The following is a 21,840-nucleotide window of genomic DNA, read 5'->3' on the forward strand; positions in this document are numbered from 1 at the left end:
AGTCTGATTATTAATACATACATATATATATATACATATATATATATATATATGTGTATATATATATATCTTATTAGGAAGTGTAATTTATTTTTTATCTAGAAAATAAATTTTTGAAAAAAAAGAAAAAAAAAAGAAAAAAAAATAAACGAAATTGTTAATTAGAGATTTATATTTCCCGTTCATCATCATACGTATTTTTCTTTGTAAATATAAAGAATAAACGGTGTAATGCGAGAAGTATTTACATGACGTCATGGCATTGACCAATGACGTCAGAATTTCGACAAACTATACCACCATTTTATATATTGATACTGACTCTCATGTAACTACAAATAATATTTTTTATCTTTTTTCTTTTTATGTTTTTCCCTTTTTTTCTTTTTTTTTTTTTTTTTCATCGACAACGTCATAATTAAACATAACATTTCTCATAGACAAATTCAATAACGTAAAAAAGTAACGTTAAAGACTTTCTAAAATCTTGATTAAAAAAAAAATGTCAATTGGATGAATGAAATCCAAGTAAGATAATTATGTTAACTTTTGCGTCATAGACATTAATACTTTCATCAAATTCATAATCAAATATTTTAAGTAATACAAAAGTAATCCTATTGATTTTATGATAAGAATATGTCAGTTATATGAAATAAAATCTATCTGACAAATTTTTCTTGTTAAATCCAAATGACATTTATATTCATTTTTCTTCTATAGATAATGCCTATATTTATTTCTATTTAATATTTTTATCAAACAATGCTAATATATATTTCTATTTATATATATATATATATATTTGATATTTTTAGAAAATGTATTGTCTTAACAAATATGTTTATATGTGAAAATATTTTCTATGAAATGTATATATTAAGAAGACCACAGAAGATATGAATATATTATTTTATAGTAACTTATTTATAAACACACATACTTTACTTAATTATTTATATATAAAAGCTTTAATATAACCTATTGGTTAACACAATTTAATATTGATTAAATACCGAATATTTTCATATCGTTGGCTTTATTATTTTCAAACCAAGAATGTGCTGAATGTTGTACAATGGATATATATATATATATATATATATATATATATATATATATATATATATAGTAGTAGTAAGTAAAATAAAATAAATTAAATAAATATTTTAATTCGATATCAAATTAATCTTTATAATGTCGTTTTGTATCAAAGATTAATATCTCTATTTTAATTACAACGTTAATCAAAGATTTCATGACTTTTAATAATATCTAATAATTTTAAGGTTAGGTAAATGTATTAAGAAGCGTTATAGACCATTCATATGAGCAATTATTAATAAAAGTCAAGATATTTATCAAAAATACAAATGAAAATCTTTCAGCTTTTTACAAAAGCATATTTATTTATGACATTAATAAAATGTATCTTTTATTGTTTCACTCTTAACTTCAACTTTCTTGTTACAATGAAATATAAATAATTGATAATGAATTTTTGCTTACGTTCATGTAGTTTATATTAAGAACCTGCAAATTCTTCAGAAAAAGAATTTACGTTGGTAAGACTTGTTCGCAAAAGCACAAAGTTCTTCGAAACATTTATATATTTTTCTAATTAAAATAATTCATCGCGTATCACGAAACTTATTGACATAACTTATATCGAGAAAAATCGATCATAGAAAAACATACTGACTCACTTATCATATCGAGGCTAGTTTTATGAATGATATGATATACATATGAATACAAAAGTACTGTAGGGATTTAAAAACATGATAGCTAACCGCTTTAACCTTATTTGTATCCGGAAGTAAGTTTCAATTTGCGCGCTGACGCCATTAAAGATTTGAATTCGAAAATATCTCATTTCATTTTACAATATATATATATATATATGTATGCGTGTGTGTGTGTGTGTGTGTGTGTAGGTATATGTGTACACACACATATATATATATATATAATTTTTGCATAAAAATATTTAGAGATCTTCAAAGATGGAGGTCATACGATGAAATATTTTAAACGTTTGACAATTAAAATCGTAATAAATCGAAAAAGAAAAATCTATGGCCATTGGACATCCTTCAATTAGGATGACGCCATTGTTTCATTTTTATGACATCGCTAATAAAAGGAAAAAAGAAAGAAAGAAAAAAGCTTTCGTATATATTCCGTATGTAAATTTGGATGCCTTATGAATTTAATATTACTAATCAATATTAATTCTGTCTTATGAAAAATCTGCTTCTTTTTTCTTTTTAACATCTCAAAATTTTATCTCCAATATCGCGTATTTCGTCATTTTATCATTGAAAAAAAATAAAGAACAGATTCTTTTTCCTTTTCTTTCTTTTTTTTTTTTTTATTTGACAACGATCATGCTTATTTGTTTTTTTTTTTTTTTTGTATTAAGAACCTTATCTCTGTATCGATACAAAAAAAAAACAAAAAAAAACATTTTATATCTCAAAAATTTTGATCGTTTCATTTATATATGATAAGATCTCGATGAAAAATGTTCGATATCGATTAGATTTTTATGTTGTATTGAGAACGTTAATAAGAGAAAAAAAAAAATTAATAGGCAAAAAGGATACGATCATATAGACAAATATAATCCAAATTATATCTGAATACATACATTTATATATTACATATATCAGTATATATGTATGTATATATTGAATATAAATTTATAAAATAAGTTTTACTTTGTAATACATACGTAGATTTAGTAGAAATTCTATTTGAAAGGAATCAGCATCAACGATCGTCCTTTTCTTCTCTCACTCATCAGCACTCACACACTGACATCAAACAGCTGAAATCCTCCAGCCATACTGTTTCTGGTTCCGCTACGTTCCTTTAGAACACCGACGTGCACGCGTCGCGACGTGAGTCTCCAACTCGGGGTCAGCTCGTGTCCGATCGATTATCAAAGCCACGTGTTAGAGTGCTCTTTTTCTACTTTCTACTTGGTTCTTTTATACATTACCAATCGCCATAGAATCCCATCTATCCCTGCCATCTACACACCCTCACCTAAATCCAACGTCCAACCCCGTTTTCGTTAATCCCTTCTACGTCGATATCTGCAAAACTATATTGCATATGTATATACATAATTTATACGTAATTTCAATTAAAATATATTATATCGATGAACGTATCGAAGGATATCCCATATATCTCGTATGCGTATTTTTTTATAAAATTCTGTAGAAAAAAAAAAAAAATAACAGAAAGGAAAAAAAAAAGACAAGACATTTGATTTTTACGAAGCCCTTGACAAAAGAATACGATATTATAGCGTATTGATTTTGCGTGAATTCGTACGATTTATTATACCCATGACACGAATTTTAAATACCCGCTACTATCTATCATCTTCCCAATAATAGATCTTTCAACCAATCACTTTATTGCATTTGATTTTATAAACATGAATTCATATGTAATGACAAGTGATTCGTTCCAGTCTATTTGACCAATCATATGCCGTGGCAGCACTAGTCTAATAGATTACATGACAGCGCCATCTGATATTGAAGGTATTCTGTTTCATTGAAAACATTCTCATTCGAAGCAGAATAGTATCATGAACAGAAGATAACCTGAATAAATTATTAAATAATATTGTTAGGCTGTTTGGTTTGCTTTTATATTAAATTCTATATATGTATATAGAATATTCTATATATATATATATTTCTATATATATATATATATATTTATAATTCAAATTTATTTGTTTTATACGCGAATTTCTAATTGATTATTTGTATCTTGTTTTATCGTAATATTGATCAATGTGTACGACGTAACAAGATTTCCATAAAATTATTTTTAATATATAAACCTAATCTAAATTATTCTCAGGAATTGTATTAATAAATTAGTTGAAATAATTATAATGCCGGCCCCTAGTTCACTTAGCGTAGCCGTTATTTGCTCCAGTAATATGAACAGAAGCATGGAAGCGCATGCTTTTTTAAGGTAAAAGGTTATGTCAAACATTGGGAGAAAAGAAAAAAAAAAAAATAAACATTAGATTAAAAAGAAAAAATTAGATATATTTTAAACGAGACTAATATCTATTAACTAATTTTTTTTTTTTTCAGTAAAAAAGGCTTTAACGTTAAATCTTTTGGTACTGGAGATAAAGTTAAATTACCAGGGAATGCTCCAGATCGTCCTAATATATATGATTTTGGAACAACATATGATGAAATCTATAATGATTTATTAAACAAGGATAAACAATAGTATCCTATTTATCGATGAAATATTTATTCTCATTTCGATAATGAAATAATTATTACTTTTTTTCTTTCTTTTTTTTTTTTTTTTTTTTTTTTTTTTTGTTACTTTCAGACAGACACTTATTGAAACATATTTCTAATTCAGAATTTCAATAATTTTATATTTCTTTAGGATATAAGAATCTAAGAAATTGTTATTATCGTATCCTTAAGTTTATATTGTAGAAATTTATATCTTTAATGAAATACCTTAACTTAATGAATAAATCAGTTATACACAAAATGGATTGTTGCACATGTTGGACAGAAACCGTCGGATAAAGCCTAAGCCTGAAAGATTTCAACTGTCTAAAGAAAAATTTGATATTTTAATAACCTGCGAAGAACGTGTATACGATCAAGTAATCGAATGTATGGAATCCAGACCACAAGAAGATAATCAACCAGTTCATCTTATTAATCTTGATATTCAAGATAATCACGAAGAAGCTACAGTCGGATCCTTTCTTATCTGTGAATTAGTCACTGTGGTATTTTCATCCTTTTTCTTTTTATGATATCTTATCGTTACTTCTATTAATAGAAATAATTAAAATACAATATTATATGTAATTTATTTATTTATTTATTTATATTATTATTTATTCTGAATAATTAAGAAGGATATTTATTGTGATATATAAAAAATAATAATAATAATAATAATAATAATAATAATAATATATTTTATCACATTTCAGCTGGCCAACAGTGAAGATTTAGATAATGACATAGATGAATTGTTGCATGAATTTGAATCGAAATTTGCTAGAACAATTTTGCACACGGTACTTTTCTACTAAGGTAATTGAAACTATTGAAACGATACTACCTATATAGGTACCAACCTAATTTATAAAGAAAAAAAAGGAAAAAAAAAGAAAAAACAATATGTAATTTTTATTATATCCGTTTCCTGAATTAACTGATATAGATCTAAGGATAACAATGAAGACGAATGATAAGTGCTTCCTATATAAATAATGATCATTTTTGTTTAAATAAATTTTGTAAATCTGACAAATTTGTATTATATATAGAATTTATATAGCAGATATGTGCGCCAAGTTAAAAAGATGATTGTATTGGGGAATAGGATGTCAATATATTGGCAAGATATTAATAAAATTAAATATAAAGGTTATGAAAACATAAAATATTTTAACTTTATTATAATTATATATGAATGTATATATGTATGCATGTATACACACACACACACTCATATATATATAATTGTATGTATTATACAAATTTAATTTAATTTTTTTTTATTACGTGAAAAACGAATGATCATTTTTTTTAAATTCAGTAACTTGTATGTTACAAAATTAATCTTTCACAATATAGTAAGTTCTTATATTTAGGAATAATCATAATTTGTGAAAAATCATAGTTTTTCAAATCAATGTTGATCAAGATGACCGTATAATCTTCTAGCCTTTTCCCGTTTCTTTTTATTGCAATGTTTATTAATTTTTTTCCATGGCTTTTCCTCGATACAAAGGCTTTGCATTGAACCAGCTATAGACTCCACACCACTAAAATTCGACATAATTATTAAAATTAAATAATTTGTAAACACGTTTCATTATTTTATATTAATAATTGAGAATATGCATATATATATATATATATATATATATATATATATATATATATATATATATACACACACACAATTGTTTTATATAATTTACATTACTTCAAAGTATATTCAATGTGATAATTATTTAATAATAACAATTCTGAATAATTCATACTTATGATTGTGTACATTTGGTACACCAGATGATTTTCCAAGAACACCTCTGGCATGAACGCCACTACATACTTGTTTTAAAAATTTTTTATCTAATTCTTCAGACATAACTCTCCTTCCCCCTATTGCACGAACCATTCTAGGAGGTATATGTGTATTTTCTTTTTTAATTCTTCGCGGTTCTGGAAATTGATGAAATTCATTTTGATTTTGTGTTGGTGGGGCAACACAATATAACAATTTGCCATTTACAAAATCTTTTAAAACGTAACGAGCAGTTCGTGGATTATCTGGTTGTCCATTTTGTGTCATAAAACCTCTATTATCTGAAAAAGAAATATATCCAATGATATTTATTGTCACACGTATAATCCTTCTTGTATCTATAATTGAATTAAATTAAAAAGAGTTAACGAATAAAATAAAAAAAACAAAAAAAATGTATATTCTTAATAAAGACCTACATCCATATGCATTTAAAATTTCTTCCGCAGTTGGTGATCGATCTGGATCTTCTCCTTCCGCTGGTACAGGTAACATAATACCATACATATCTTCGATTACATATTTAGGTATTAATGTACCAAGTAACGTAACTGGTGGAACATGATCTCTCATTTGATCTATCGGTAATATCCCATTTAAAATCATATCAGCTTTAGTACAAACGAACGATGGCATCACTAAACCAGGACAATCGCATAAAAGTAAATCTTTATCTAAAAAGAGAGTTTGAAAATGCTTCGTTTTCCCTGGCGTAGCTGATACTGAGACTTTTTTGTATTGTAACAATGCATTAATCGTAGAACTTTTACCAACATTAGGATATCCTACCATACCAATCGTTGTAACCCCTTCCATATATGTCTTTTCTTTATATATTGACCTAAATAATAAAATCAATTTATCCCTGGTTAATAATTCTGATGAATTATTAATTGATGATATATTTTCCCCAAGTTCAGACATTTTATTATCTCTACATTGTATTTCTGTATTCTCCATTGACTGATTATCTAATGACTCTTCCTTACTTTCATTATTTTCATCATTACTTATACAATCCTGATCACTATAATCATTTTTCTGGTCATCAACAGAATCTTCAACATTCTCATCCGATTCTTCCTCAGTTTTCTCATCTTCAACATTCTCATCCGATTCTTCCTCAATTTTCTCATCTTCAATATTCTCATCCGATTCTTCCTCAATTTTCTCCTCTTCTGCAGCTAATTTAGCAGAAAAAAAAACTATTCGTACATTAATACTTGTAAAATATTCCGCCCATAATTGTCTTTGACGATCGTTTAAAAAGTCTGCCTTGTTGATAAGTATTAAATTCATTTTTTTCGAATCAATTTCTTTAACATAATTTTCCAAATCTTCACAACGGAATAATAAAGGATTTCTTCCATCGACAATTTGAACAATAATATCGCTACGTTCTACTACTCTCCATAATTGTCGCCAAAATTCTAAATTTTTTTCATAAGGCGTAAGTATAAGACCTTCAGACTCTTGTAAAATAGCTAATCCACGTCTCCATTCTAAAAATTCTTCTTTCTCCGTAGCTTGTAAATCTTCTCCTGTAGTAGAACTATCCCATTTGGGTCTTCTCGGTATTTTAAGATATCCTTTATTCTTTTCGTGTGCTTCCAAAACCTTTTTCTTCTCATCTTTGGTCAATAAACCTGGTAAACCATGTAAATTAACAAATTTGATATTTAACTTTTCCGCATTGAATTCCGTTCCGGCAAGATCAGCGGTAGAAAGGAATTCTTCGAAGGAACTTTCCTCCGTGACAGATTGAAGATTGAGACAGGCCCAATCGTATCCATCGTTAACATTTTCCGAATGTAGCTTTGAACATAAAAATGGGGAAAAAAAAATTCAAATTACATCAATGATTTTAATCGTCGATTAAAATTTTTTTCTCAATATAACCTCAATGTTACAATTTATTACGAATCGCAACAAACGATTGTTATTAAATATATTCACATTAAAATGAACTCTTGTACGTAATATTATATCGTCAATATAATTAATTTATAATATTACATGAGTTTTGGTTTTGTTTTTTCTTTTTCTTTTTCTTTTTCTTTTTCCAATATATGTCGCACAAATGTAAACAGAAACTTATATGTACATTATTTACCTTCGATACATCACCACGATATTTTCTCGCGGTCGTAGAGGAGAAACGATCCCTGATTAAGGATTTTCCTAAATTTTGCCCTTTAGTTTTCTTTCCCATTTTTAACAAATCTAATTGTTTCCTTCAAAACATTACACAATATTGTACTGTCGTCGTGTGTAAATTAATTAACGTAACTGTTTGACAATATTCGAGACAGATGGCGCCATCGTTCTTCTTTTATTCATAAATCGAGGTACACACTGAATATTACTACCGACTCTTATCGATTTATCGAAGTATATATATACATATATATTGATGAGGCGAATGAAAAACGCAATTCAAACGGGTAAGAAAATGCGTAGAAAACAAATGTCTCTCTCTGTCTTTCTCTTTTTCTCATATGCGTAATTACAAATGTTGTTAACCTACAATGAATTTGATACCGCCATGTTTTTAAAAACAAAATGACGATCAACGTAATTTATTCGACAATAATTCTTATCGTTTCTGAAGAAAAAAAAAAGAAAAAAGAAAAAAGAAAAAACAATATTTAAATAAATAACTACAAATTTTCTCAAGGAACATCTCCATTTTGAAATGAAGGTATAGTATGGTACATAAATGTATAATGTATGTACGTAAAACATACAAAAACGTACGACGAACGTAAAATAAAGTTTTAATGAAATAAACAAAATAAACAAATATATATATATATATATATATATATATATATATATAAAATATTATAAATAAGGATAGTGATTGTATTTCGTTTTATATACGATCGATTAGTTCATTCGACATTTCAAACGTGAAAATTACAATAGCTCATTGTGCATAAATCTTTTTAGATATGTATCTAATAACATGTTCGTAATAAACATAGAAGAAATATCCTTCAATGTTCGGATTGTATTACTATTCACGTGTCGATTACTATGGAACTTTAAAGTGTCACCTGTAACACACTAAGTGTCCTCGAAAAATATATACGCATACATAGATAAATAGAATATACAGATACATATAAATATACATATGTATAATGCATATTTATATATACATAATATATATGCAAATATACATTTGAAACGAACGTAGAACTCAAATAAACGCGGAAATAGCTGAAGCAGAAGATGAGATGAAAGAAACGTTAGAGTCAAAGAGGCGGGGGAAAATAGATAGATGGATAGATAAATAGATAAATAGAGAGAGAGACATGAATAGATAGATAAATGGATAAATAGATAAAGAAAGAGAGAATGATGATATGAGGATAAATGGGGAAACTAGTAAAAGGCTAAGGTGAGATGGATGGATGAAAAGAAAAAGAGAGAAAGAGAGAGAGAGAGAGAGAGAGAGAGAGAGAGAGAGAGAGAGAGAGAGAGAGAGAGAGAGGGAAAGATATAGGAATTCTGTATCCCAGAGGCAACACGCAGATGGTAGACGAGTGGAAAAGAGAACCCTTACGATGCTATTTCCCCTCTCTTTCTTTCTTTCTTTTGATTACTTCCTCGCTACCCTCCTAAAAGTGGAAATGGGAGGGGAGGAATATACAAGAAAGAAGAATATACAAGAGGAGAATGAATAAGAAGAAGAAGAAGAAGAAGAAGAAAAAGAAGAAATAGAAGTAGAAGAAGAAAAAGAAGAAATAGAAGTAGAAGAAGAAATAGAAGAAGAAATAGAAGAAGAAGAAATAGAAATGGGAGAAGTAGAAGGAGAAGAAATAAAAAAGAAGAAGAAGAGGAAGAAGTAGAAATAGGAGAAGTAGAAGAAATAAAAAAAGAAGAAGAAGAAGAAGAAGAGGAGGAGGAAGAGGAAGAAGTAGAAGAAGAAATAGGAGAAGTATAGATAATAGAAGAAATAGAAGAAGTATAAAAATAAGAAGAAGAGGAGGAGGAGGAGGAGGAGGAGGAAGTGGAGACCGAGTTCTCTCGGCACCGGTTGCATTTCGCAGTAGTGCAACAATGAGACACGAGATAGGAAAGGATAGTGCGAGGTTGGGTGAGATGGGGTATTGGGATGACGAGATGTTTGGAGGAGAGGTGGGAGTAAAGTAGTGGGAAAGTGGGGAGAAAAGATGGACACGGTCATAGGAAGGACGGTCTGTGGGAAAATAGGGTTGGGCACGGGGAGGCGGGGACGCATGCGTCGACCCGGCAAAGGGCTGTTATGTCGCACTCTGCCGTCAGTTCGGTCAGTCGTCGTGACAACCTCGTTGATACCGTTTCTATTCCTCGCTTCGCTTCGTTTATATTAAAGAGAGAAAAAGAGAGAGAGAGAGAGAGAGGAAAAAAAAAAGAAAAAGAAAAAGAAGAAAAAGAAGAAGAAGAAGAAGAAGAAGAAGAAAAAGAAGAAGAAGAAGAAGAAGAAAGAGAGAAATAAAGAGAGACAGAAATCGCCGCGAACTCGTCCTCGCGTTATATATAGTTTTATACGTGCGTTCATATATTTATTTATTTATTTATTTATTTATCTACTTATCTATCTATCTATCTATCCATCTATCTATTTATTTATTTATTTATTTACTTACTTCTTTCAAGTGTTTTTCTCTTTTTATTTTTTCTTTTCCCCTACTTCTTTTTTTTTCTTTTTTTTTTTTCTTTTTTTTATTTGTTTTTTTTTAGATCATCTATAATTCTCTATTGTTAGTTCTTATTTATATACATGTATATATATATATAAATATATATATATATATATACACATGTTTGCATGTATGCATATATATATATATATACATATATATATACACATATAGCTACATATATTAAAAAGTTTTCTTCTGCAGGAGAAAATCTTTGAAAATCGATATCGAACTTCTCTCTCTCTCTCTCTCTCTTTCTCTCTCTCTCTCTCTCTCTCTCTCTCTCTCTCTCTCTCTTTTTCTATCTCTCTCGCGCGCACGCACACGAGCTAGCCGGTAATCATCGACAAAACTATGACGTGTCGTAGTGTTGCGAAGAAGTAAAGAAGGGCTCCTCCTTTTCTTTCTCTCTCTCTCTCTCTCTCTCTCTCTCTCTCTCTCTCTCTCTCTCTCTCTCTCTATTTCTATTTTTCCTCTCTCTCTTTTTTTTTCTCACTTTCGTAAAGAAAGAGAGAAATTAAGATACTCTCATCTTATCTTCTCTTCTCTTTTATCTTTTTCTTTTTATTTCTCTCTCTCTCTCTCTCTCTCTCTCTCTCTCTCTCTTCTTTTCTCTACATTGAATTCGGTGAAAGAGAATGAAGGGAAGCTTACTTCGCAACGTTCACGAATGGCGAGTGTAATTTGTGGGTTTTCCTCGTTTTGTGAGATCCGGACAGGTGTGTGCTTCGTAACCCTTGGCGATACTTTATTGGTACGTTTTTCCTCCTCCCACCCCCCCTTCTTCCATTGGTATGTATGTACATACATAGTTATCTATCTATCTATCTTCTAACGTTTCATTTTCTACGTTTTACGTTTACGTATAAAACGTAGAAAACGATTTTTAGAAAACGTTTTACGGCTACGTCTATGTCTACGACTATGTCTACGGGAACGACGATGACGATGACGAAACTACGACGACGACGACGACGACGACGACGACGACGACGACGACGACGACGACGACGACGACGACGACGACGACGTAGATGTAGACGTAGACGTAGACGTAGACGTAAACGTAGACGTAGACGTAGACGTAGACGTAGACGTAGACGTAGACGTTGACGTAAACGTAGACGTAAACGATGAAATCGTTTTAAACGAAAACGAAGACAAACTTTTATGGTCGTGTTTAAAGATTAGATCTTGAATTTCTCTTGTTCTATTTTCTTTTCTTTCCTTCTTTCTTTCTTTTTTTTCTTTCTTTCTTTCTTATTTTTTTTTCTTTTGCTTTTTTTTCTCTTTTCTTTTTCTTTTTTTTTTATCACCACGTACCACACGTCACATCGTAACGTGTTTCGTAAGAATGTCGAACGACATCGATTTCGTAAAATAGCGAAACGAATTCTCTTCTCTTCTTTTTTTTTCTTTCTTTAATTCCATTAAGTTCCTCTTTATTTCTCTCTGTCTGTCTGTCTGTCTCTCTCTCTCTCTCTCTCTCTCTCTCTCTCTCTCTCTCTCTCTCTCTCTCTCTCTCTCTCTCTCTCTCTTTCCCTCACTTTTTCTCTCTCAAGATTTTCATTTGCACGGAAAGAGTTTTTATCATTTATTTGCGTCGTTATTAACTTCTTCTTTTTCCTTTTTCTCTTGTCTTTCTTCTTTTTTTCTGTTCTTACGGAATAAAGAGAGAAAAAGACAGAGAGAGAGAGAGAGAGAGAAAGAGAGAGAGAGGGAGAGAGAAAAGTAAAAGAATTGCACGAGAAATTGGATAAACTTTCGGCTTACTCGAGATAACTACACTCTCCGGGTAGACGGCACTGAAGTATGCATTAACACTTCAAAAAAAAAAAAAAGGAGAAAAAAGAGAGAAAAAAAGAGAAAAAAAAGAGAAAAGAAAAACAAAAAGAAGAAAGAAGTAAAGAAAGAGAGCAAGAAAAGGATATAAAAAGGAAGGAAGAAAGATAGAAAATAAAAAAAAAAAAAGAAAAAAAAGAAAAAAAAAAAGAAAAATAGAAAGGAAGAAAATAAAAGTGAAAAAAGGAAAAAAAGAAAAAGAAAAAAGAGAACACGCCGTTTTACAATGAATTGAACGCACGGGAAAAATGCTTCCTGCAAATTTTTTTTCTTTTTTTTTTTCTTTTCCTTCTTCCTTTTCTTCTTCTTCAAAATATAATCACGAAATCGCAATGAACGACGTATATACGTTTAAAAACGTTTATCTACTTACAAATCTATCTTATCTATCTATCTAAATGAAATTTATTCGTAATCGAATTCATATTTATTTTATTATTATTCGATTGCAAATTTGACAATATGGGAGATATATTCCTATAGGGATATTATATAGAACGCGATAATTTTTGCGAACGGAATAGGAAGAAAAAAAAAAAAAGAAGGATTCGATAAACCATAGCAACAGCAGCACCAACACTAGCACCAGTACCAGAGTACCACCACAAGCATTAGAGTAACAGCACCAGTATTAGCACTACTACTAGTAGCAATAGCAGCAGCACCAGCACTAGCAGTATTAGCAATAGCTAACAGCGACCGGTGGTGGTGTGGTCGCTGGCTCATGGATATAACATTGGGAACAGCTGCTGTCCGTGAGACGTTTACAAAATTCTAATCTTTCGGGCACGTACCTACATATGAATGAAATCATTCAATTCTATACACACGAATATACCACACACGCATACACACACATATATATATATATATTTAAATACATATAAAGAAATTCTTCCATTGTGCCGTAGTCAGCATTTATGCGACTCATCGAGCTCCCATAAAACTCTTCCGCACGATGAAAAGTTATACACGCGGAGAATCTATACGATTATATTACATTTAATATCGTCGTTTATTCATAATGAAAATAACTATTAAATGATTATCCAATGGCGCCGTTCTATCATACATAAACCTAAATTTATTAAAGAGTACACAGTGTTCCCATAAACATGACTCGCACGATGAAAAAATTAGATACGATAGTCTAGATACATATATTATAAATCATTTCTCGATTGACTTAATCGAATTTAGTCGAATATACAAAATGAAAATAAGTATTAAGTAACGACGTATTTCCTGTGGAGTGCAAATAAATGGTAGTCCATGTCGAAGAGTCAGGGAATGGGTGGATGGATGCGAGACAGAGAGAGAAAGAGAAAGGGGTGTGGGGGGGGGAGGGTAAGGAGGTAACGGGGAGGGATAGGGAAGGGAGTAGGGAAACCAGGAACGGGAAAGTGGGATGAGGAGTGAAAGAAGAAGTGGGTACGAGTGAGTAGTAGCGTGCCGGGGTCATACTTAATGCAAAAAGCGATGCTTTTTGCTACTTGTCTCTGGACGAGTAGGAGTGCCAGCCACACACGAACGAGCCTCTGACGAACTTACCGGAACGAGCGCAGCAAAAGGTTGGACGAGAACGAAGAGTGGCTATAGAGGGGGGATAGGGCGGGAGAGGGGGCGAGGGGCGGTAAAAAGAAAAAAGGGATGAGAGACGATGTGTGTGGTAACTATAGAGCTCGGTACCTGGGAACCCAGAAAGTCACGGTTCACTTACAAAATCGTTAAACGAAATTTATATAAACCGCGCTCTTTCAACCTCCCTCCCTCTCTCCCACCCCCCGCCACACTCTCATCCCACAGTTTCCAGCCCTTTAGCCTCTAGTCCCCAACCCCTTCCGCACTCCGACTCCTCCCCACCTCTAATCCCCAAGTCACCACTACTACTGTTACTGCGTTATCATCACAACCTTTACCATCATAATGACTGTTCCTCGTTATTATGTAGGTGATGTGTTCTGTACGCATATGTACATCAATGTCCCTTGTGCGTGCGTGCTACTGTCGTATGTGTGTGTGTGTGTGTGTGTGTGTGTGTGTGTGTGTGTGATGTGTGTCGCGTATCGACAATAAAAAGATAATAAAGATTCATTTCAGTCCCATTCATTCGACTTGCAGCTATTATACAACGCGATTCAACGCTTGCGCACACAGAACGTTCAGTTGCTTCGCGTTGAATCAACTTCGAGATATGTAGTATAGCATATATGTAATATATATATATATTCGCGTTTTCGTTACTATATATATATATATATATATATATATATATGGTGTGTGTGTGTGTATGTGTTTGTGTTTGTGTATATATATATGGTGTATGGGGGTTTATGTGTGTATACGCGTACTTTTTCCATATGACTTTATGTTGCTATGTGTTTTTATACACGCGTGTGTTTCATCAAACCGGATATACAACATGGACGAAAAAATGTTTAGATGATCTTAGAATTTCCTAATCTTAATATAGATTATTTCGATGGTTCCTTTGGTAAAATTAAAAACTATCTCGCGCTCTGACACACTTGAGGATTCTTTAAATAGCCCTTTTAACGATCGATTCCACGAAGCTACGTTTTATTTTCGTTAACGAAAATAAAATCGGTTGAATTTCGTTAACGCCATCGTTGTTTGATATTATCGTATTTAATGGAAAATTTATTGCATTTATTTTGATTTATGCATAATAAATACCTTGCGCATAATAAATACATTATGCATAATAAATACATAAATACATAAATTGACACAAACATACACACACACACATATATACATATCCTCAAATATATTTATAGAAGAAAGGTAGAATTTAAATTTCAATTGGGATGTTGTAAGTGTAACAACGATTGCAAGTACATTTTAAATGATTTCTCTTTCTTTCTCTCTCTCTCTCTCTCTCTCTCTCTCTCTCTCTCTCTTGCTTTCTCTTGCTTTCTCTTGCTCTCTCTCGTTCTCTCTCTCTCTCTCTCTCTCTCTCTCTCTCATTCTTCTCTGCTACCCCTTCAAATATTTGATCTGCTTATTCAGCTACAGTACGCGAAGAGCAATATTGTTCCGACGAGTAGAAGGGTTGTACAGTGTTCAATTTCTCTCAAGATATATAAACTCCAACATTGTAGCACTAATCATGTTCCAAATTGTTTGTTATATAAACTTACAAAATATGTATATACCTGTACGTATATATATATATATATGTATATGTATATACGTATATAAATTTATGTATATACGATTGTTTGTTTCTTACATTTTCTCTTTAACATTTTCATCATATAATCAACAATATTCTAAAGAATTGTTTAATATCATTCTAATATCATTTTAATTCCTACATTTTTAATTTAATCAAAGTAAATCGTTTGTTTGCATCTAATGCCCGTAATATTCTTCGTTGAAAGAGGATTACACTTTGTCAATGTAATTTTTCACGTATACCATACATTTTCTTTCTTTTTCTTTTTTATCTTTTTTTTTCTTTTTTATTTCTTTCTCAAAAAAATTATCTCCGACGAACGTACGCTTCAAATATCAGCTTACTATACTGTATCTGATCTGATGTATAGAAATCGATTAAATCTCACGAAGCATAAAGATGGTAAATAAAAAAAAAAAAATTAATAAAATTATATTACATCGATAGATTATTTATTATACAAATTTTTCGTCAATTCAGTGATATCAGGTATGTGATAATCGGAGATATTTATTATAAATATATTAATCTCGAGTATCAAACAATTACTTTGGCATTTGAAATTTAACAAAAAAAAAAAAAAAAAAAAGAAAAAGAAAACAATTTAAAACAATAAAATTCTAAAATAATCAAATTCTGAAATAAAATAATTCTCATTAAACTCTATAAAAAATAGAATAAATTGTTTTGACCTATAAAAGGGCTTTATATGATTGCATATACATTATATATGTAAATACATATATAATTTATATGTCAGGTATATTGGGACAAAGAAAGTATCGAATACCTCGTAAAAATGTATACCTCGTAGAGAATAGTGTATTGCATTTTGATCGTAGGCATATTTCTTTTCTTTTCTTTTTCTTTTTTTTTTTCTTTTTTTTTTTTTTCTATTCCAAAGGCAAAAGTAGTAGAATAGAAAAGGATTTTTACCTTTTTCAAATCAGTTCTCCTTTCTTTGAAATCTCCGTTTCATTGACAAGAAAGAAAGAGAGAGAGAGAGAGAGAAAGAGAGAGAGAGAGAGAGAGAGAGAAGACGAGATGAACCAACTTCTCGAAGGTTTCATCAAAGCACAAAATGGGTGACGACAGCCTAAGGGAGAATAAGCCTTGACGTTGGGATTCGATGCAGTTGCTGCTGGCTACTATTACGAAGGACTCGAATTTCAAATTAACGGATTGTTACCGTTGCGTGATTAACAATACGATGAAGAGAGAGAGAGAGAGAGAGGGATGGATAGATGGATATATATATATATGTATATATATATATATATATATATATATATATATATAGAAAGAGAGTGAGAGAGAGAGAGAGATTGAGTGTGTATGGCAGAGACAGAATATGTTATTGGTCTACCGCGATCGTGTTCAAAGCCTGATTACGGTTGTTTGTAGTACAATATATGGATGGACGATTTCACGGTAAATTCTAGTGTCCTGCTTAGTGACGATCAGCAATAATGTGTGAATGTAATTGACATTAGTGCATTATAGTAGGTGTTCGCCGGGGAGTAAAGGGGGAGAAGAGGTGAATCCTATCGTAGCACGGTAATATGGGATTTACCGTGTCTCACGAGAGGCAAACCTGTTAATTGTTAAGTTAGATAGTAAAGTGGATTATAGTATATTAAACTTCGTGAATAGAATTTAAATGTATATATTTATATTATAGTAGATAAATATTCGTCAATATATATATATATATATATATATATTTTAGGAGAATGTCCATCGACGTAAAAAAGAGTAATAATTTTTTCCTCTCATTGTCGTCGCGTTAGAGGAATTTTCTTTCTCCTTTTTTTCTTTTTTTAGTTTTTTTTTTTTTAGTTTTTTTTTCTTTTTTATTTTTTCCCTTACGTTCTAACTTTCCATACTTCGAGAAGAAAAGTTTTTCTTTCTCAAGGCGTGAAAGAAGAAATCTTCGCGATCCGATCCAAAAGTAATTTTTCTTTCTTTTATTCATTCTTCCTTTCTTCTCTTTTCATTTCTTCCCTCTTCTTTTCTCCTCTTTTCTTTTCCTTCCCTTACTTCTTTATTTTCGATCTTTTTTATGCTTCTTCTTTTTCTTTTTCTTTTCCCTTGTAAATTCTTGTTTCACTCCTTTTTCTTCTTCTTCTTCTTCTTCTTCTTCCTTTTTTCTTTTTCTTTTTTTTTTCATTATTATTCCTTTCCTCATCGTATCGTTCCTTTTACTTCTTTTTTTTTTTTGTAATAGATCCCATCATTATCATCAATAATTTGCACGATCGATGACTTTTCACACCTGTTGAAATTCCTCTATATTTCTGATATCATCATCATCATCATCATCATCATTATTATTATGATCATCATAATCATCATCGTTATCATATATATATATATATATATGGAAAGATGTAATTCTATCAATTTGTAAATGAATTTTAATATACGGTATGATAATCCGCAAGAGAAATGTAATTTGCGCATCGTTAACTAACAAATGGCTGGCTGAGGATGAGTGGGCTGAGGGGTGGATGAGGATGATTCTTCTCTCAATGGGTGTACATTTGATTTATTCATAACGATACAAATCGATCATATTATATTCGTTAAAGATTTATAAGCTTTGATTTTATTAACCACGATTAGAAACATCATGGTGCCATCTCATCTATTATACATGTTATTAATCGGTTCCATTTTGTTGAATGCGAAATGAACGTACATACATACATATACATAGATACGTTCGTTCAATACCCGATTATAGAATTAATTTGGGAACATTGCAATATTAATGATAATAATACGATTTGATAAAGGTGGCGGAGGTAGGGGTGGCGGAGGTGGGGGCTGGGGGGTGGGGAGGTGGTGGATAAAAAGAAAAAGACAAAATGAAAAAGAGAGAAAGAGAGAAATAAATCAAATCCTATTGCAATCATTATTTCTCTAATCGAAAGTTTAATTGCATCTCGCATCAAACGATTCGTTAATCGCTTTTGTACATATCTCAATTATTATTTGCGAGCTTCGCACGTTGGACGTAATTCGAATACGTAATAAAGTGGAATATATATATATATATATATATATATATATATATATATATATATATATGAAAATGGCGACTACTTCCGTCGTGAAAATGATGATCTGAATACCGATCCTCGGTAATTTGTATGGATCATGGTATTTTAATAATGAACCACGTCTTGGTACGTGTTACCATTGTCCTTTCTTTTTTCTCTCTCTCTCTTTCTCTTTTTTTTTTTAAATACGTAAATAACATATTTCATTTTCTATCGTTCCAGTTTTGTCCTTCTTGCTTTTTTTCCCCCTATCTTTTTCTTTTTCTTTTTTCTTTTTTTCTTTTTTTTTTTTCGAAAATATGCAAATAATATCATATTATATTCTTTCGATCTTAAATCTTTCTTTCGATCTATTTGCATGAAATATTTTCACGACGCTTATAGAAAGCGTAGCTTCTGTCCTTTCTTTTCTTTTCAAAAATATGAGAATAATAATAATTTATTTCCTCGCAAAGTCCTTAGCTGAATATATTTGCAATAATTCTTCACGTTGGCGTATTAATCTTTTTTTTTTCTTCAAAAATATTAAATCAATGATATATATATATATACATTTTTTCTAATTTTTTCTTTCGATGTATTTCTCTCTCTCTCTCTCTCTCTCTCTCTCTCTCTCTCTTTCTTTCTCTTTTTCTCAGATACGAAGATGAATACAAGCATGAAATCGATCATCGATATTGTAACATAGTTTTCTTTCTACTCCTTCTGTCGTCCTTTATTACTGTCAACGATTCTTCAGATGAAAGAAAAGACAGAGATAGAAATAGAAATAGAGAAAGAAAAGAAGAGAGAGAGAGAGAGAGAGAGAGAGAAAGATATATATATATATATATATCTTATATATCAGCAAAGGTATGCGACATATATTTTTCTTAGATCACAAGTGGCCATTCCAAGTTGAATTGGATGACAAAAGGCAGGTCGAAAGGCATGTTTACAGACAACGTACACCACTAAAGCTTTCTTTTGATGTACCACTTTATACGGACTAACGACTTATGCTGATCATCGCTACCGCTTCCCGCCGACAATAATAGATGGGAGCTTGTAAAGCTTGCATCGTTAAATTTCTCGTAATAAAAAATGAGAATATAATTTTGATAAAATTAATTAGATAGTTTTATCAGAAAACGGGGAAACATATAAATGAAAATATATTCGACATTTTCGACAAGTTCCTCGTATCCGGTCTGATCGATGATCAACATGATATTTGAGTGTCATTATGACAATGACAATTGATGATTATTCTCGGCTGAGGAAACAATTATTATTATTATTATTATTATTATTATTATTATTATTATTATTATTATTATTATTATTATTATTGAATGTATAAATTTAATTTCATAATTAATAACTAACGTGACACGTTTCATCAATTACAATAAAAAAATTTCGAATCTCATTCTACGTATGTATGTATCACGTAGTGTCCAACAAATTTTTGTTTCATATTTACGCGATTGAAGAAATGAAAGGAATAAGTATATATAAAAGAAAAGAAAATAAAAAGAAAAAAAACAGAAAAAAAATAAAAAGAATAACATTAGAAATAAGATAAAATTAAATAAAATAATAAGAAATATATTCGCTCGTCGTATACGATCTATCGATCATATTTTACGTTTGTCGATCGTCTTCGTCGAACAAACGAATATTATTTTTTCTTTTTCTTTCTTTCTTTTCTTTTTTTTTTATCTACAAATCTAATTTGATTATTAATTACTACGAGATAAGTTTTTCGATTTTAATGAAACCTTTTTGTATCTCATTCGACATAAATGTTTTCGTGGTCTTAATCAATTTGATCAGATTTGCTATTGATTGAGAAATGAAAGGAACAAATGTGAAATTCTTTTTTACAAAAGGGACAAAAAGAAAAGTAAGAGAAAAAATACAATCAAATTATATTGAATTAGAAATTAAAATTAAAATCAAATAGTAACAAATTACAATGGCGGATATATATATTTATAATCGCTCGTAGTAGATACGAAAGAAATGTAACCAGAGGATTTGTCAACACATTCGGATGAATCACCGATCCAAATTTAGAGTCTCAGGGGGGAAGGGGAAAATCTATGTTTCCTGTCGTGGCAACACGTATCTTCTTCTTTGATACATGGACTTGAGCAATGTACAGCGTCCTTTGTCAATGGTATCCCTTAATTCTTGTTCATATGTTCGACCACGATTGCGTTATTATATATGTATGTATATATATATATACATATATAATGGAAACTTACGTGAACGTTCGTTGCTATATCTTCTATCAAAAAAAAAAAAAAAAAAAAAAAGAAAAAAAAGGAAAAAAAAAAAGAAAGTGAAAAAGTAAAAAAAGAAACAGATCTCTCTTTCTCTCTTTCTCTCTCTCTCTCTCTTATTCATCAGTATAAATCGTATAATGTACTCATAAAAATATATTTTCTGCAAGATAGCAAGATAATACTGACAAATATATTTTTTTTCTTTCTGAAAAATAATACTGATAAATATATATTTTTTCTGACGATTGATTAGAAGATATTAGACGAGGTCTCTATAAAAAAAAAAAAAAAAAGAAAAAAAAGAATTTTGTAAACGTCGTCAAATAGAAATATTTCGGACAATTAAAAAAAAAAATGAGATACGAAATATTCTAATAAGTATGTTGATCGATAGATCGATAAGTTTATCGTTTTATCCCTGTGTTTTCTATTGTTATCGAAAGGAGTCTGAGATAAAGAGAAAGAAAGATGGAGAGAAAGGCAGAGAGAAAGAAAGAGAGAAAGAAACTGAGACAAAGAGAGAGAGAAAGACGGAGAGAAAGACAGAGAAGATAGAGAGATAGAGAGAGAGAGAGAGAGAGAGAGAGAGAAAGAGAGAAAGAGAGAGAGAGAGAGATGTGTATCTTGAAGATTCTCAATTGATC

General features: G+C 30.4%; 3 protein-coding genes across 17 annotated transcripts in view; 2 read left to right on the forward strand and 1 right to left on the reverse strand.

The window, feature by feature from the left end:
* The first annotated feature begins 3,602 nt into the window (after positions 1-3,602).
* Ssu72 (Ssu72 CTD phosphatase) lies at positions 3,603-5,486 on the forward strand. The gene is made up of 4 exons (XM_035878624.2): positions 3,603-4,008; positions 4,134-4,277; positions 4,546-4,804; positions 5,015-5,486. The coding sequence occupies exons 1-4, from the start codon at positions 3,926-3,928 to the stop codon at positions 5,114-5,116; spliced, it is 588 nt and encodes a 195-aa protein (XP_035734517.1). The 5' UTR covers positions 3,603-3,925; the 3' UTR covers positions 5,117-5,486.
* Positions 5,487-5,572: 86 nt separating this feature from the next.
* Ns3 (nucleostemin 3) lies at positions 5,573-8,418 on the reverse strand. Its single transcript, XM_035878622.2, has 4 exons — positions 8,234-8,418; positions 6,540-7,935; positions 6,077-6,401; positions 5,573-5,854 (listed from the first exon to the last, which is right to left on the reverse strand). Exons 1-4 carry the CDS (start codon positions 8,330-8,332, stop codon positions 5,719-5,721), a joined length of 1,956 nt encoding a protein of 651 aa, XP_035734515.1. The 5' UTR covers positions 8,333-8,418; the 3' UTR covers positions 5,573-5,718.
* Positions 8,419-10,203: 1,785 nt separating this feature from the next.
* Positions 10,204-21,840, forward strand: part of Liprin-gamma (liprin protein kazrin) — a 37,741-nt gene continuing 26,104 nt past the window's right edge. For 8 of the 15 annotated variants that reach the window (XM_085656337.1, XM_085656345.1, XM_085656346.1 and 5 more), the window contains exons 1-3: positions 10,451-10,659; positions 11,016-11,191; positions 11,447-11,565. The gene's annotated coding sequence lies outside the window, so the exon portion shown is untranslated. Of the gene's footprint in view, positions 10,221-10,450; positions 10,660-11,015; positions 11,192-11,446; positions 11,566-21,840 lie in introns of those variants that run through there. The other 7 variants (XM_085656339.1, XM_085656343.1, XM_085656344.1 and 4 more) reach the window with 6 other exon arrangements.

The sequence above is a fragment of the Vespa mandarinia genome, chromosome 4 (genome assembly GCF_050613455.1).
Source record: "Vespa mandarinia isolate Hongniang chromosome 4, ASM5061345v1, whole genome shotgun sequence".
Classification (NCBI taxonomy): domain Eukaryota; kingdom Metazoa; phylum Arthropoda; class Insecta; order Hymenoptera; family Vespidae; genus Vespa; species Vespa mandarinia.